Source organism: Syngnathus typhle, linkage group LG7 (genome assembly GCF_033458585.1).
Source record: "Syngnathus typhle isolate RoL2023-S1 ecotype Sweden linkage group LG7, RoL_Styp_1.0, whole genome shotgun sequence".
Lineage (NCBI taxonomy): Eukaryota > Metazoa > Chordata > Actinopteri > Syngnathiformes > Syngnathidae > Syngnathus > Syngnathus typhle.
Window position 1 is genome coordinate 2,368,155 of NC_083744.1, and position 14,356 is coordinate 2,382,510.

Genomic DNA, 14,356 nt, shown 5'->3' on the forward strand with positions numbered 1-14,356 from the left:
TAGGGTGCGTATTATACATGGGGGCGCATTATACATGGAAAAAAACTGTAACTTTCTACTAGATTTGCTGTAGTCAGAAAAATATGGAAGGCAAGCCTTTCGTCAAGCAATGCCTCGTGACCGATTCAGAAAAATAAATAAAGTACATCCGTTTTGATGTGCGTTCCACTCGTGGTGAGAGGGTCAAGAAAGACAAGTTTTGTTTGATGTCATGGGTTTTGGACAGATTTGTTGAGAACAGTCAGAAGGCATATATTCCGCAGGATTCACTAACAATGGATGAACAGGTGTTTCCAACCGAAACTCGCTGTAGGTTCACTCAATATATGCCAAATAAACCCGACATGTTTGGAATCAAGTTTTGGGTCCTAGCTGAAGTTGGAACAAAGTACTGCGTCGGTGTGAAGGCATATCTTGGAAAGGATGAGCAGAGAGTTAACAGTTTGGGGAAACACGTAGTGATGACGCTTATGGAGCTGTACTTTGGGCGTGGCTACAACGTCACCACTGACAACTTTTTCACAAGCAAAGATCAAGCACTGAAGCTTATGGAAAAGCGGACATCAATAGTTGGCACCATGCGATGGAACAGGAGAGAGATTCCAAGCTCTTCAAAGATGGCCACTCACGAGTCTGTATTTTACAGGTCTGGCTCCATCCAGTTGGTCAGATACCAATCAAAGCCCTCTAAATCTGTTGTGCTGCTGTCAGCTCTGCACAAAGGTTCTCTGTGCCAGACAGATGGAAAAAATAAGACAGAATCAATCCTGTATTACAACAGCAACAAATGCGGAGTCGACATGCTTGATGCAACGTGCTGACAGATGCCTACAAAGGGAGGATGCAGAAGATGGCCACTTGCAGTGTTTTTTAACATTCTAGATATGGCTGGAGTAAATTTGTGGATAATCTACCAGCAAGTTACTGGCACTAATATCTAACACAGGAAATTCTCAAGTCAGCTGTCTACAGATGCAGCATACCCGACTCCCTGGACCCCCTGCAGTATGCCTATCGGCCCAAAAGTTCCACCTCAGATGCGTATGTCAGCATGCTCTTTGTTGACTACAGTTCTGCTTTCAACATGGTCATCCCCCACAAACTCATCCATAAACTGTCCACACTCGGTCTTCACCCCAACCTCTGTGACTGGCTCCTGGATTTTCTGACTGGCAGGCCTCAGTCTGTCAGGATTGGAAACAGGACTTCAGCCTGTATCATCACCAACATTGGTACCCCACAAAGACAACATCATCCTGAAGTTTGCAGACGACACCTCAGTGATTGGATGCATCACTGGCGGAGACAAGGCAGGCTACAGGAAGGAGGTGGACACCCTAGTGTCATGGTGTGAAGAAATCAACCTCACCCTCAACACGGACAAAACGAAGGAGAAGATAGTGGACGTGAGGAAGAAAAGGGGACCTCACCAGCCACTTTTCATTCAACAGCTTGAAGTTGAGAGGGTGAGCAGCTTCAAATACGTGGGTGTCCAACTCAGTGACGACCTCACCTGGACACTCAACATCACACAGCTGGTCAAAAAGGCTCAACAGCGGCTGTATTTCCTGAGGAGGCTGAGGAAGTTTGGAATGTCCCCCAAGATCCTCAGCAACTTCTAACGCTGCTCCATCCAGAGCATCATGACCACCTGCATCTCCGTGTGGTACGGCAGCTGTACTGCTGCGGACCGCAAGCGACTGCAGAGAGTGGTGAGGACGGCAGAGAAAATCACCCGGACTCCGCTGCCCTGTCTGCAGAGTATCCACCACCGTAGGGTTCACAGGAGAGCGGCGTCCATCCTTAAAGACCCCACCCACCCCCACCATGGACTGTTCACACTTCTCTCCTCAGGCCGGAGGTACAGAAGTGTAAAGTGTAAAACCTCCCGTTTCAAGAACTCTTTCTTCCCCACGGCCATTAGACTCTTAAACAGCTGACCAGATCACTACCTCAGTCACTGATCTGCACTTTACTGTACTCTGTTTACACTCGCTTTGTTTTGCACTGCATTCTCCCCTGTTTAACAGTACATTCACTATATCTCTCACAACTGTTGCAGAATGCCATTTTTGCACTAGCCTGTATTGCACATCCCTCACCTTCGTAGTTGTATATACTGTGTACGTATATAGTGTTTTTTATATTTTGTGTTTTTTTTACTTTTTAACCTTCTTTTAATCTCCTTACCTTGTCTGGCACTTTAACGGATAGCGAAAGAATTGATTGTACAAAGAAAAAGTGCTTTCCTTTTGTACATATGACAATAAACGCTTTGAATCTTGAATATACAGAACTGACATTAGCTGAGATGTCAGCCAGGAATCCCGTACCAATGGCAGCGTCAACAGCACGGGACAATTGACAACTAGAGTGACTTGTCAGATAAAAGTAGGGTGTAGCTGCAAAAGAACTGTACCCGTCCGTGATGTTTGCAAACGTCCCTTATGTGGAAAATGTATGGCTAAAACCTGTATCGCCTGCAAAGATAAGGCTGTCTGATATTAGGGACAAGCACAAACATGCAAGTCTGTGACTGAAATGCTTGTGAAATAACTTTGTTACATGGATAACCATACTGTGCATGCTATAATGTTCAATTACGTCAATTGACGCATCTAGTCGTTCTAGGTATAAACTAGTGTATCTTGCAGACAACTAATGTAAATACGTTTTTGTCTTTGTTTTTCTACTAAGCATGCTAAATAAACATAAGTCAGATTTGTTCAGATTTCTGCTACAAATGTGTATTAAGTAGTCAGGATGCAAAGTTGTGATGCGCGTCAATTGACGCGTCCAGCTGTTCAACAAACAGCTGAAATTTGCTAAATGCCCCTTGCTAAATTTTGCAACTGCTTACTACACATATGGAGAAAGATATTTTTACTCCTGTGAGGCTAATCCTTGTGATATGTTGAAGTAGTCATAAGTATAGATGTCCCTATAAACTTTGGTGCCAATTGATAGCTGTTTTTGGACACTTTAAGCGATAGTCTGTTCAATGATTTTCCAAATGGGAAATTGTGATTGCTTCCTTCTGTGACGTATTCAGCCTGTTCACAGCCACTCTGTTCCAAAATACCGTTAAATCACTTCTGAGGTTTTTCAAGGCGAATTGTAGTACTGACATAATTTTTTAATACAGTCCTATCATATAAGTGCTAATGTTACTGTTGATTACGCTATCGTTTTCAGGCGCTACGCTGTCGCCATCTCTTGGTCAGTCTGAGAAATGCTGTCTATGACCATTCCGGTAGCTGCATTATTATTATTATTATTATTATTATTATTATTATTATTATTATTATTATTATTATTATTATTATTGTAATATACCTATTATTAGACTTTTCCTTATTCGTTTCAGGGAGCAAAAAAGAACATCTCTGGGGATTTAATTTTCAAACAAATATGTCGTTTTTCTATTTTTTTTTTTAAATATCTCTTTCCAAACGTAATACATTTTCACAAGGGACACGGACCGTTTACAAGGGCATTTTCTGTTTCACCCGTTTCATTTTGAAAAGTAATAATAATGAAAATAATCATCATTTATCCCGCCTACCGTCCTCAGTGACCAATCACGAAAAAGATTGTCGTCATCTGACAAATGACTGGCTAGTATTTGTGTCATGTTCCGCAGTGTCCGGAAGTATGTGTCTTATTTAATCCACTGTGAGGCAAAGGTTGTTCCATCAATATTATCTGAGTCGTCTCAGGCGCTTTCTTGTCTCATTTACGATCGAGGCGGCTTCAGGTAAGGAAGTTAATTCTGTTGTTGTATTTTGAATCCAGCCAGTGAATAAAAAAGGGTGTGGTGGTAATTGGAGCAGAAGGTCTCATCTTAAGTGCTTACGTGTTGTAATTTTTGTATTAGCTATATTTCTGTATTTTATATAGCATATTTGTCAAACTCATATTTAAATGTTTTTAAAATTCAAGAAAAAAGAGCACAAATTTTAAAAGAGCAATTGATACTATCACAAATACCTCAACCGGATGGTTGAAGAAGTGAGTGAAAAAAATACCCAACAAAAAACATCGATGTGTGTTCTAAAAATTGTTCTTATCGAAAAATATTGACATGTATAGCATATCAAAATATGCTACGGGCCAGATTTCCTAGCATTGTTGTAGAAATTATCATTACTAATTACAAACGTTGCCCGAGTGTTGTGTGCGTGTGTGTTGTGTGTTGTGTAAATGTATCTGTTTCCCAATTATTGTGGGACGACATTATCATGATCAGTGTTTGAAAATGAATATTATTAATTACTTATAATTACCCTATGTATTATTCAAGAAAATTTGAGCATATTTGTTATATCAAACACCGCATCACTGGCAAAGAAAGCCCAGCGCCGCCTGTACTTCCTGCGGAAACTCAGGCGAGCGAGCGCTCCTCCGGCCGTCATGACTACATTTTACCGCGGCACCATTGAGAGCGTCCTCTCCAGCTGTATTGCTGTTTGGGGTGGCGGCTGCACTGACTACAACTTGGAGGCCCTGCAGCGCATAGTGAACACGGCTGGTAAGATTATTGGTGCTTCGCTCCCCTCCTTGACGGACATTTACACCTCCCATCTGACCCGCAAGGCGACCACGATTGTGAGTGATGTGAGTCACCCCGCTCACTCTTTGTTTGAGCTTCTGCCCTCTGGGAAGAGGTACAGGAGCCTGCGCTCCCGCACCACCAGACTCTCCAACAGCTTCATACTCCAGGCTGTTAGGATCCTGAACTCGTCCCCCCTTTCTGCGTAGCGTCCTGTACTTTGCGCTATGCTTACTGTCTGCTGTACGCACACTGGCTCAGTTTTGCTCCTCTTATTTATTGGGTTATTTGTTTATTATTTATTCATCACTCATTTTATTTATTATTTATTAGTTATTGTTTGTGCCTTATTGTTTTTATTTTGTGTCGTCTACTTGTATGTTTATCGTGTACTGTGTCTCGTCACCGTGGGATGGCGGAAACGGAATTTCGGTTTCTTTGTGTGTCTGACATATGAAGGGATTGACAATAAAGCTGACTTTGAACTTGAACTTTTGAAATGTGTATCAAATTTGTAGTACTTTAATGTCCTAAAATCTGGGGTGCGCATTATACATGGGTACAAAAAAAAAAGAAAAAATGTTTTTTTTTTTTTTTTTTTAAATCCGGGTATGATACGGAGGCCGCCATTACAGATGCGCTTTCTTCTCTGATGTTCACTTCAAACACGCTCCATACGAACACAATGCTCTCGTATCAGACGCTTGCTCGATCACCTGCTCGTTTGCTGTCACAATGTACCCTACACAAATCCGAAACATTTCTTTGCTATCGAGTTTGCTAGCGCATGCGCAGTGATACTGACCGGCAGAATAACATCCGGTTGTTCCCAAAGATGATCTTTTTTCTGAAATAATTTTACGTTTACGGACTTAAGTAGGAGTCAAAATTTGGGTGCGCATTATACATGTGTACAGGCTTTTTTCCAGCATCAACATGCCATTTTTAGGGTGCGTATTATACATGGGGGCGCATTATACTTGGAAAAAAACGGTAATTACTTTATTTGATTTTCTCTCTCTATTTTTCATATTTTGAATATGTTCAAGATAAAGATATCAAAGCATGTGAAGTGATCAACTACCGTTTTTTTCCGTGTATAGTGCGCCCCCATGTATAATACGCACCCTAAAAATGGCATGCTGATGCTGGAAAAAAGCTTGTACCCATGTATAATACGCACCCAATTTTTATGAATTTTTTAAAAATCTTTTTTTTTTTTTTTTTTTTAAAGTCCCAATGATTGTCACACACGCAGGGAGACAATGGGTCCCATTTTTATAGTCTTTGGTATGGTCTTAACTAGGCTGGATGTAATTTTTTTTGTTGGCGTTGATTTCTCCGACTGCCCGTAAACGCACCAAAAAAATAAAAACACCCTTGGAAACCAAAACTTGCCCCTCGTCGTGACTCGGAGCCGCAACAAATGTTTCGGATTTGTGTAGGGTACATTGTGACAGACAGCAAACGAGCAGGTGATCGAGCAAGCGTCTGATACGAGAGCATTGCGTTCGTATGGAGCGTGTTTGAAGTGAACAGCAGAGACGAAAGGAAGGCAAAGTGTTGTGAAATAAAATATTACCTGTAATACGGATTTAGGTAGAGAACTGAACTCTCGCTCTTTATATAGCTGACGTGTCTTGCGCATCCGTTCTGCGCATCTGTAATGGCGGCCTCCGTATGATATCCGGTTTGCGTGTGTGCGAGAGCGAGAGAGAGCGAGAGAGAGAGCGCGAGAGAGAACGCTCAACCGTAGCGCGCCGCCGACCGCCCAACTGCACCGCGCTGGTCGCATTATTGTGACAGAGCCGTCGCTGAAATTTAGAAGATATTTTTAAAGTCCTGATGTACTTTCTAAAATTTAAGTGGACCTCAGTGCGCACTGCGCAGGGAGCTTAATTTGGTGCGGTCGCGCAACCGCAGCGCGCCGGGCGCTCACTGTCGCATTGCTTGTAAAGAGCGCCTTTGTGTTTTATGATGAACAGCAGAGACCAAAGGAACAAGGCAAAGTGTTGTGAAATAAAATATTACCTGTAATACGCATTTTGTTATTTGTTGATTGAAACTGCTAATTAAACTGTGAATTGAAACTAATAGGAAGAAAACAACTCTCGCTCTTTATATAGCTGACGTGTCTTGCGCATCCGTTCCGTGCATTTTATTTCACAACACTTTGCCTTGTTCCTTTCTTCTCTGCTGTTCACTTCAAACACGCTCCATGCGACCGCAATGCTCTCGTATCAGACAAGGCTTGCTCGATCACCTGCTCGTTTGCTGTCTGTCACAATGTACCCTACACAAATCCGAAACATTTGTTGCGGCTCCGAGTCACGACGAAGGGCAAGTTTTGGTTTCCAAGGGTGTTTTTATTCCTCTTCAACGTCTCTCCCATACAGAGCCGCCTCTTTCCCGTGCGCCGACGGAGCGCGGTGGTGCGTTTACGGGTAGTCGGAGAAATCAACGCCAACAAAAAAATTACATCCAGCCTAGTTAAGACCATACCAAAGACTATAAAAATGGGACCCATTGCCTCCCTGCGTATGTGACGATCATTGGGACTTAAAAAAAAATTTAAAAAAAAAATTTAAAAAGAAAATTTAAAATTTTTTGTACCCATGTATAATGCGCACCCCAGATTTTAGGACAATAAATTAGTTACATTTTGCGCACTATACACGGAAAAAAACGGTATACTAAAAATAACATGTGAAGTGGTCAATTATACTTGTAAGTAAGTGATGTGTTAATGATCAAGTAAAAATTTGTGGAAAAAACATATATAGGTCGCTCCTGAATATAAGTCGCCCCCCCCACCCAAACTATGAAAAAAACCCGCGACTTATAGTCCGAAAAGTACGGTACTGACGTCACAGACATCCGTGGTAAACGGTTTGTTTCCATCCATCCATCCATCCATCCATCCATCCATCCATCCATCATCCGTACTGGTTGTCCCCACGGGGGGCGCGGACATGCTGGAGCCTATCCCAGCAATCAATGGGCAGCAGGCGGAACTGGTTGCCAGCCAATTGCAGGGGCAATTTGGAGTGCTCAATCGACCTACCAACCATGCTTTTGGGATGTGGTAGTAAACAGGAGTTCCCCGGGAAAACCCACACAGGCACGAGGAGAACATGCAAACTCCATACAGGGAGGACCAAAGGTAGACTTCAAACTGCAACCTCTGAACTGTGAGGCAGATGTGCTAGCCAGTGTGCCACCGTGCCGCCAGTTTGTTACAAAATTTCAGAATAAGTGTTGTCGTGCGAGCCGATCGGATTATAAATCAAACAAATTCCGAATAAAATCTTGATCAGAATGGGGGCTTGATTGTGTCAGAAAATCCAAACTCAGGTGTGTACAAGAAGCATTTTTAATTCCAATCAGGCGCTTAATTCAAATAAATGAGTCCATGTAAACGTAGCTAATGAGAGACTGCTCATAAACCGATACCAACAATCTGTGAAAAGCCAATAAAAAGCCTCAGACGGTGCTACCCCACAGAGGTCACAATTCATCCTAAATAGTCGGGAGGCACAACATAGGACTGTGCTTTTCCTACCAACAACAAGCCTTGTTCATATGAAAATGAAGCTCAACTATGAAATTCACCTAAAATGTTTGTCTACCCAGGAATGCCACAAATGTGACGTACCATGGGCAACACTGAGTGTGTGGTGGTGCAGAAGCGACTGTCCCGCTTCCGTCCCGAAGATCGGCCAGTGATTGAAGGAGTGTTTGATTGCCTTCAGGGCAATGCTGTGATTCCTGAAAAAGCCCAAAAGAAAACACAAGCAGAAGACACACTGACCTTTGAGATGCTGCAGGTAGTATTATACATGAGAAACAGATAAACACATTTTGTTGATCTTTATAGCTATTTACCCAAACTAAATGTTTTTCTAAGGCCAAGTCATCTTAGCATTGCATTAATAATAATGATTTTATAAAATGTATATTCCATATGCAATATCTGATCATTCTGTGTTCCCAGGCCTCCATGTGCATGCTGGCATCAGAATCAATGATAAGGAGGTCATACCAATGCATGTGTAGTATTGACTTTGGAACCACAGCAGCTGGCAAAGTCAGTACGTCCCCCACTTCAGGAGTGTGTCGCGAGCAATTAGTCATCTTCCTTGCAGACACCCTACGGGGTACTGCAGAAGAACGGGCTCCTCTTGTTATGGCTATGTGCCGGAACAGAGCGTGCTCTAAGGTTGTCACCTCTGAGCAACTAACAGAGGTGAGCGAAAGAAATAGAAATATAATTGTTTTCGTATTCATCTTAGATATGTTGTCTTTTCATAGTTCTTACAGGACCTGATCTCTGCCATCATTCATATTCTAGTCTATAAAGGACTCCTTCAAGGGTGGAAACCAGACAAAATGGGTGATGGATCTCAGTGTGTTAAACTCTTGGCAGAGCAGATGTGTTCAGAACTGAAACCTACAGGTAGGTTATTCTTGTCATTTTTAATTAAGGACACAATGGAGGCACTGCGGGAGTGTTAGGATGCAACACGTTATATATTATTTTTTAAATTCAAAATGAATCTTATTCGGTGGCGCACTGGGTAGCACGTCCGCCTCACAGTTAGGAGGATGCGGGTTCGATTCCACCTCCGGCCCTCCCTGTGTGGAGTTTGCATGTTCTCCCCGGGCCAGCGTGGGTTTTCTCCGGGCACTCCGGTTTCCTCCCACATCCCAAAAACATGCTTGGTAGGCCGATTGGAGACTTGTGCGAGTGTAAATGGTTGTTGATGGATGGATGAATCATATTAGTATTAAAAACCAAGCAGTAACAGCTGCAATGTCCCTATTATTTCTGTAGAAATCCTTATCAGGGTTCCCGTAGGGTTGTACCATCTAAGACTTTGGACAACAATTGGAAAAACCTGTTTTGAGTTTTTGAAATACAGTATGATGGGGCAGTGCATCAAATTTTGCATTTTATTTTTCCTTCGCCCCACAAGTGCCAATGCCTAATAACTCAGATGGCTTATGGCCCAAAAAATCTGAAACTCCACATATATATATAATTAGTTGCGACCTGAAGACATCTACAGTGATCCCTAATTTTTCGCAGAAGATGCGTTCCAGAACCTACCATGAAAAACAAAACTCCACTAAGTAGAAACGATATATGTATTATTCAGAAATTTAAACATAACCAAGATGGCGGCGCGCTCAGACGCTGCGGCTCACAGCTCTCCCCTTCAGAGTTTGTTTTTGCGTTTTCTGTGTCTATTTGTGGACTTTTTGTATTTTTGCTTCGGCGGCACAACACTATAGCCGACAGGACCTTGTAGACATCGGCTAGCGACATAAGACCGCAGTCTTGAGGGAATTTCAATACAGCCAAAACATCCCAGACGAACTAGCAAGACCGCCGGACTCTCCGTGAATTGTTGTCGGGACTGGAAAGCGCCGCAGGCGGAGGAGGGAGAGGAAGCAGAAGCGAGGCCGCAGGTTCGGCCTCCTGCTAAGGCTAAAGAACCAACCGCACAAGCCACCCCACCCGAGCCTGTTTCTCACCAACCCTAGATTCCTCACCCACAAGATGTAAGATCTGAAACTACAACTTGCGGGAAATTGCTATGTTTGTGATTGCTGCGCCCTCATTATCATGGAGACCTGGCTGAATCTGAAGATCCCCGATGCTAGCGTGCAGCTAGCAGGAGGTTCGCTACACCACTGGGATCGGACTGTGGACTCCCGCAAAAAAAGAGGTGGGGGGCTCTGTATCTATGTGCATGAGGACTGGTGCAACAACAGCAGCATCATAGCGAGGCACTGCTCCACCAATATTGAGTACATGTCTGTTAAATGTCGGCCCTTTTTTCTACCGAGAGAGGTAACAGTGGTGATCATCACCACTGTTTACATCCCGCTGAATGCTAACGCTAGCGCGGCGCTCTCCCTCCTGGTGAACACCATCAATGAACAGCAGCGGGCCCACCCTGTTGGTGTTCACATAATAGCAGGAGACTTTAATAGGAACAATCTGAAGACTACTCCCACAGTTTCACCAGCACATTAAGTGCCCAACAAGAGGGGAAAGGACTTTGGACCACGTGTACTCCAATCCAATATGAAGCATGGGTACAGAGCCATGCCCCTCCCCCATCTTGGACAGTCAGACCATCTCTCCTTGCTACTCATCACCGCATACACTCCTCTCAGACGCAGATCCAGGCCCACCATAAGGACTGTAACACTTGGCCTGGAAGTGCACTCGGTCAACTCCACGACTGGGAACTATTTCACCACCAAGACCTGGCCATGTTCATGGAGTCAGTCCTGGACTACATCAAATTCTGCATGGGAACCGTATGTGTGGACAAAACCATTCGGGTCTTTCCCAACCAGAAATCCTGGATGACCAGCCAGGTCCGCTCACTCTTCAGGGCCCGTGACTCTGCCTTCAGGTCAGGCGACAGAGTTCTTTACAGCTCAACTCGGGCTGACCTGAAGAAAGGGATTAAAAAAGCCAAAGCGGAGTACATGAGGAAGATGGAGTCCCACCTCGGCAGCAACAGACCTCGAGAGGTGTGGCAGGGCATCCAGACCATCATATACTTCAGGGGATGTGAGGTGACGTCAGACCCAAGTGAGTCGCTGGCAGAGGACCTCAACTGCTTCTTTGCCCGGTTTAAATCACCACAGCCTCACTCACCTGCTGTAGCCCTCCCCCCACCCCCATCCACACCAGATCCCAGCACCCCACTCACTGTAAAGGAGCAGGAGGTGAGGGGTGTGCTCCAAGCAGTAAACCCCAGGAAGGCTCCTGGTCCAGATGGAGTACCTGGCAAAGTGCTCAGAGCCTGCGCCCACCAGCTGTCCCCGATTTTCTGAAGTATCTTTAACCTCTCGCTGGCACAAGCAGTCATTCCTACCTGCCTGAAGTCAGCCGCAATAATCCCCATACCAAAAAATCCACCCCCAACCAGCCTCAACGACTACCGCCCTGTTGCCCTCACCCCAGTAATAATGGCCTCCCCCCTCTCACTTGCACCTGGATCAAAGACTTCTTCACCAACAGGCCCCGGACGGTGAGACTTGGCTCCCACCTTTCCTCTGCACGCACACTGAGCACTGGTTCACCACAAGGCTGCATGCTGAGCCCTCTCCTCTACTGTCTTTATACCCATGACTGCAGTCCGGCCCACAGCAACAACATGATTGTAAAATTTGCTGATGACACCACAGTGGTCAGGCTGATCTCGAATGGTGACGAGATAGCCTATAGGGAGGAGGTCCAGAAGCTCACGAACTGGTGCCCTGCAAATAACCTGGCTCTGAACACCAAGAAAACAAAGGAGATCATCGTGGACTTCAGAAGGAAAAAAAGAGACCCCCGCCATGCATCAACAGCGAGAGTGTGGAGAGGGTCCACGACATCAGATTCCTGGGAGTCCAGATCTCTGATGACCTCTCCTGGACACGCAACACCTCAGCTGTCATCAAGAAGGCTCAGCAGCGTCTAGACTTCTTAAGAGTCCTCAGGAAGAGCAGTATGGATCGGAAGCTTCTGCTCGCCTTCCATCATTCCTCCATTGAGAGCCTGCTGACGTACTGCCTCACCACCTGGTATGGGAGCTGCACTGCTGCAGATAGAGGGAGGCTACAGAGGACAGTCAAAGAAGCGCAAAGGATCATCGGCTGCCCTCTCCCTTCCCTGACGGACATATACAACACCCGGTGCGTCAACAGAGCTCACAACATTATCAAAGACAAAACACATCCCGCCTCCCAGCTGTTTGAACTGCTTCCTTCTGGGAGGCGCTACAGAGGCATTCGAACAAGGACTACCAGACTGAAAAACACTTTCTTCCCAAGAGCCAGAGAGAAAACACCAGCTATAATACAACACCGACACTCCTTTAAAAACTACATGCAATAACTATTTACTATTTATCATTTACTTTCTGTACAAACCTCATTCATGTTAATACGTATACCCACATTGAACATACTGTAAATAAAACTTTTTAACCTTCATTCTTAGACTAAGTTGTAAAACGACAATAAAGGGCATTCTATGTATTCTATTCTAAATTGTGTTGACATTTCCAACCCGTATTGTTTCTTAATGTTCTCTAGAGAGCACAGATACTATATTGCAAGTCAATTAGAAGAGTGGTTTTCTTTGCCAAGCAATGTAATGTGTTAAGCTTCAGAATTTTATGACCCGGAGGACATCATGCAGAGCAAAACCATAGTAAGTCACGGTTGTGCATGAATCTCCTGTTGCATTGTGGTTCATTACACAAAAAGCTTTTTAAACCCTCCCCAATACTTTTACGTTACATAAACCTTTCCCATTTCCTTAAAGCTTACATATCACGTTTTAAATTCTTCTGTTTTATGTTTTACTCATTCAGTTATGGTCTATATATCCTGTAAAGTGGAACAGCGATGCTGAATTTCTCTTTTTGATAGCATCACAGGTCCCTCTTTTATTCTTATTCTGAGGTGCAGCTCAGAGCAATGTGTTTTAGTGCGGTCTTTTTTAATGCAAATGAGATACTTCACACCCCACTTCCTCCAAGCCGCAAGATGTGCGCCTCCCTTTCTGGTCGGACATATTTCTACAAACCAGATTCGGTTGAAGTTGGGAATTTGCGTGAAATGTAAATAAAAATAAAATACAACAATTTGAAAATCCTTCTCAACCCATATTCAATCGAATACACGACAAAGGCAACATAAATAATGTTCATACTGATAAACTTAATTGTTTTTTGCCAAATAATAATTAACTTAGAATTTCATGGCTGCAATACGGCCAGTAGAAGTTGGGAAAGGTGGCAACAAATACTGAGACAGGTGAGAAAAGCTCATCAAACACCTATTTGGAACATCCAACATGTGATCAGGCTAATTGGGAACAGGTGGGTACCATTATTGGGTATAAAAGGAGCCTCCCCAAACATGCTCAGTCATTCACAAGCAAGGATGGGGCAAGGTTCACCACTTTGTCCAAACTGCGTGAGAAAATAGTTTAAGAACAACATTTCTCAAAGCAAAATTGCAAGGAATCTAGGGATTTCAACATCCACGGTCCATAATATCATCAAAAGGTTCAGAGAATCTGGTGAAATCACTGCACGTAAGCGCCACGGAAAGTTCAAAAGCCAGGATCTGTGAGGGTATGGGGTGCATTCGTTCCCATGGCATGGGTGACTTACCGTTTTTTTCCGTGTATAATGCGCAAGATTTAACTAATTTATTGTCCTAAAATCTGGGGTGCGCATTATACATGGGTACAATTTTTTTTACATTTTTAATTTTAATTAATTAATTTTTATTTTTTATTTTTATTTTTTTTAAGAAAATCATGGTACAACAAAACCAACAACAGGACTGACCGACAAAGTCGTGGAACAAAAAGACAGGGTGACATTACCAAAGACAGGAACAGAAACCAAACAGACATCATGACAGTAACACATGCAATGATCCGACGGTGAGCGAGGGGCAGACAGGACTTAAATACAAAACACGTTACATTGATTGAGGTGACACAGGAAGGGGTGGGGGCGACGCGAACAGAAACTATGGCAACCTAGACACATAGCAAAACTGGGGACGAGACATGACAAATCTCCCTCGAAATAAAACTTAAAATCACCTTTCTTCTTGTTTGTTGTCAATCGCGCATCGCATTCAGCCATCCTGCCCAACACACTTACTCAGTAAAATTCATAATTGACGACACATCGTTTGATGCGATGGTGCAATCCTTGATGCTGTGTTATTGTCAAATATTGTTTGTTTTTTAATCTCCATCGCGGACCG

At 43.7% G+C, this 14,356-nt stretch overlaps 1 protein-coding gene across 26 annotated transcripts in view; it reads left to right on the forward strand.

Moving 5' to 3' along the window:
- Positions 1-3,616: 3,616 nt before the first annotated feature.
- meak7 (MTOR associated protein, eak-7 homolog) overlaps positions 3,617-14,356 on the forward strand; it is a 135,884-nt gene continuing 125,144 nt past the window's right edge. For all 26 annotated transcript variants that reach the window (XM_061283548.1, XM_061283550.1, XM_061283553.1 and 23 more), the window contains exons 1-4: positions 3,617-3,757; positions 8,186-8,379; positions 8,547-8,798; positions 8,864-9,008. In XM_061283548.1, coding sequence (XP_061139532.1) covers positions 8,209-8,379; positions 8,547-8,798; positions 8,864-9,008 — 568 coding nt within the window. In that variant the 5' untranslated portion in view covers positions 3,617-3,757; positions 8,186-8,208. The remainder of the gene's footprint in view (positions 3,758-8,185; positions 8,380-8,546; positions 8,799-8,863; positions 9,009-14,356) is intronic.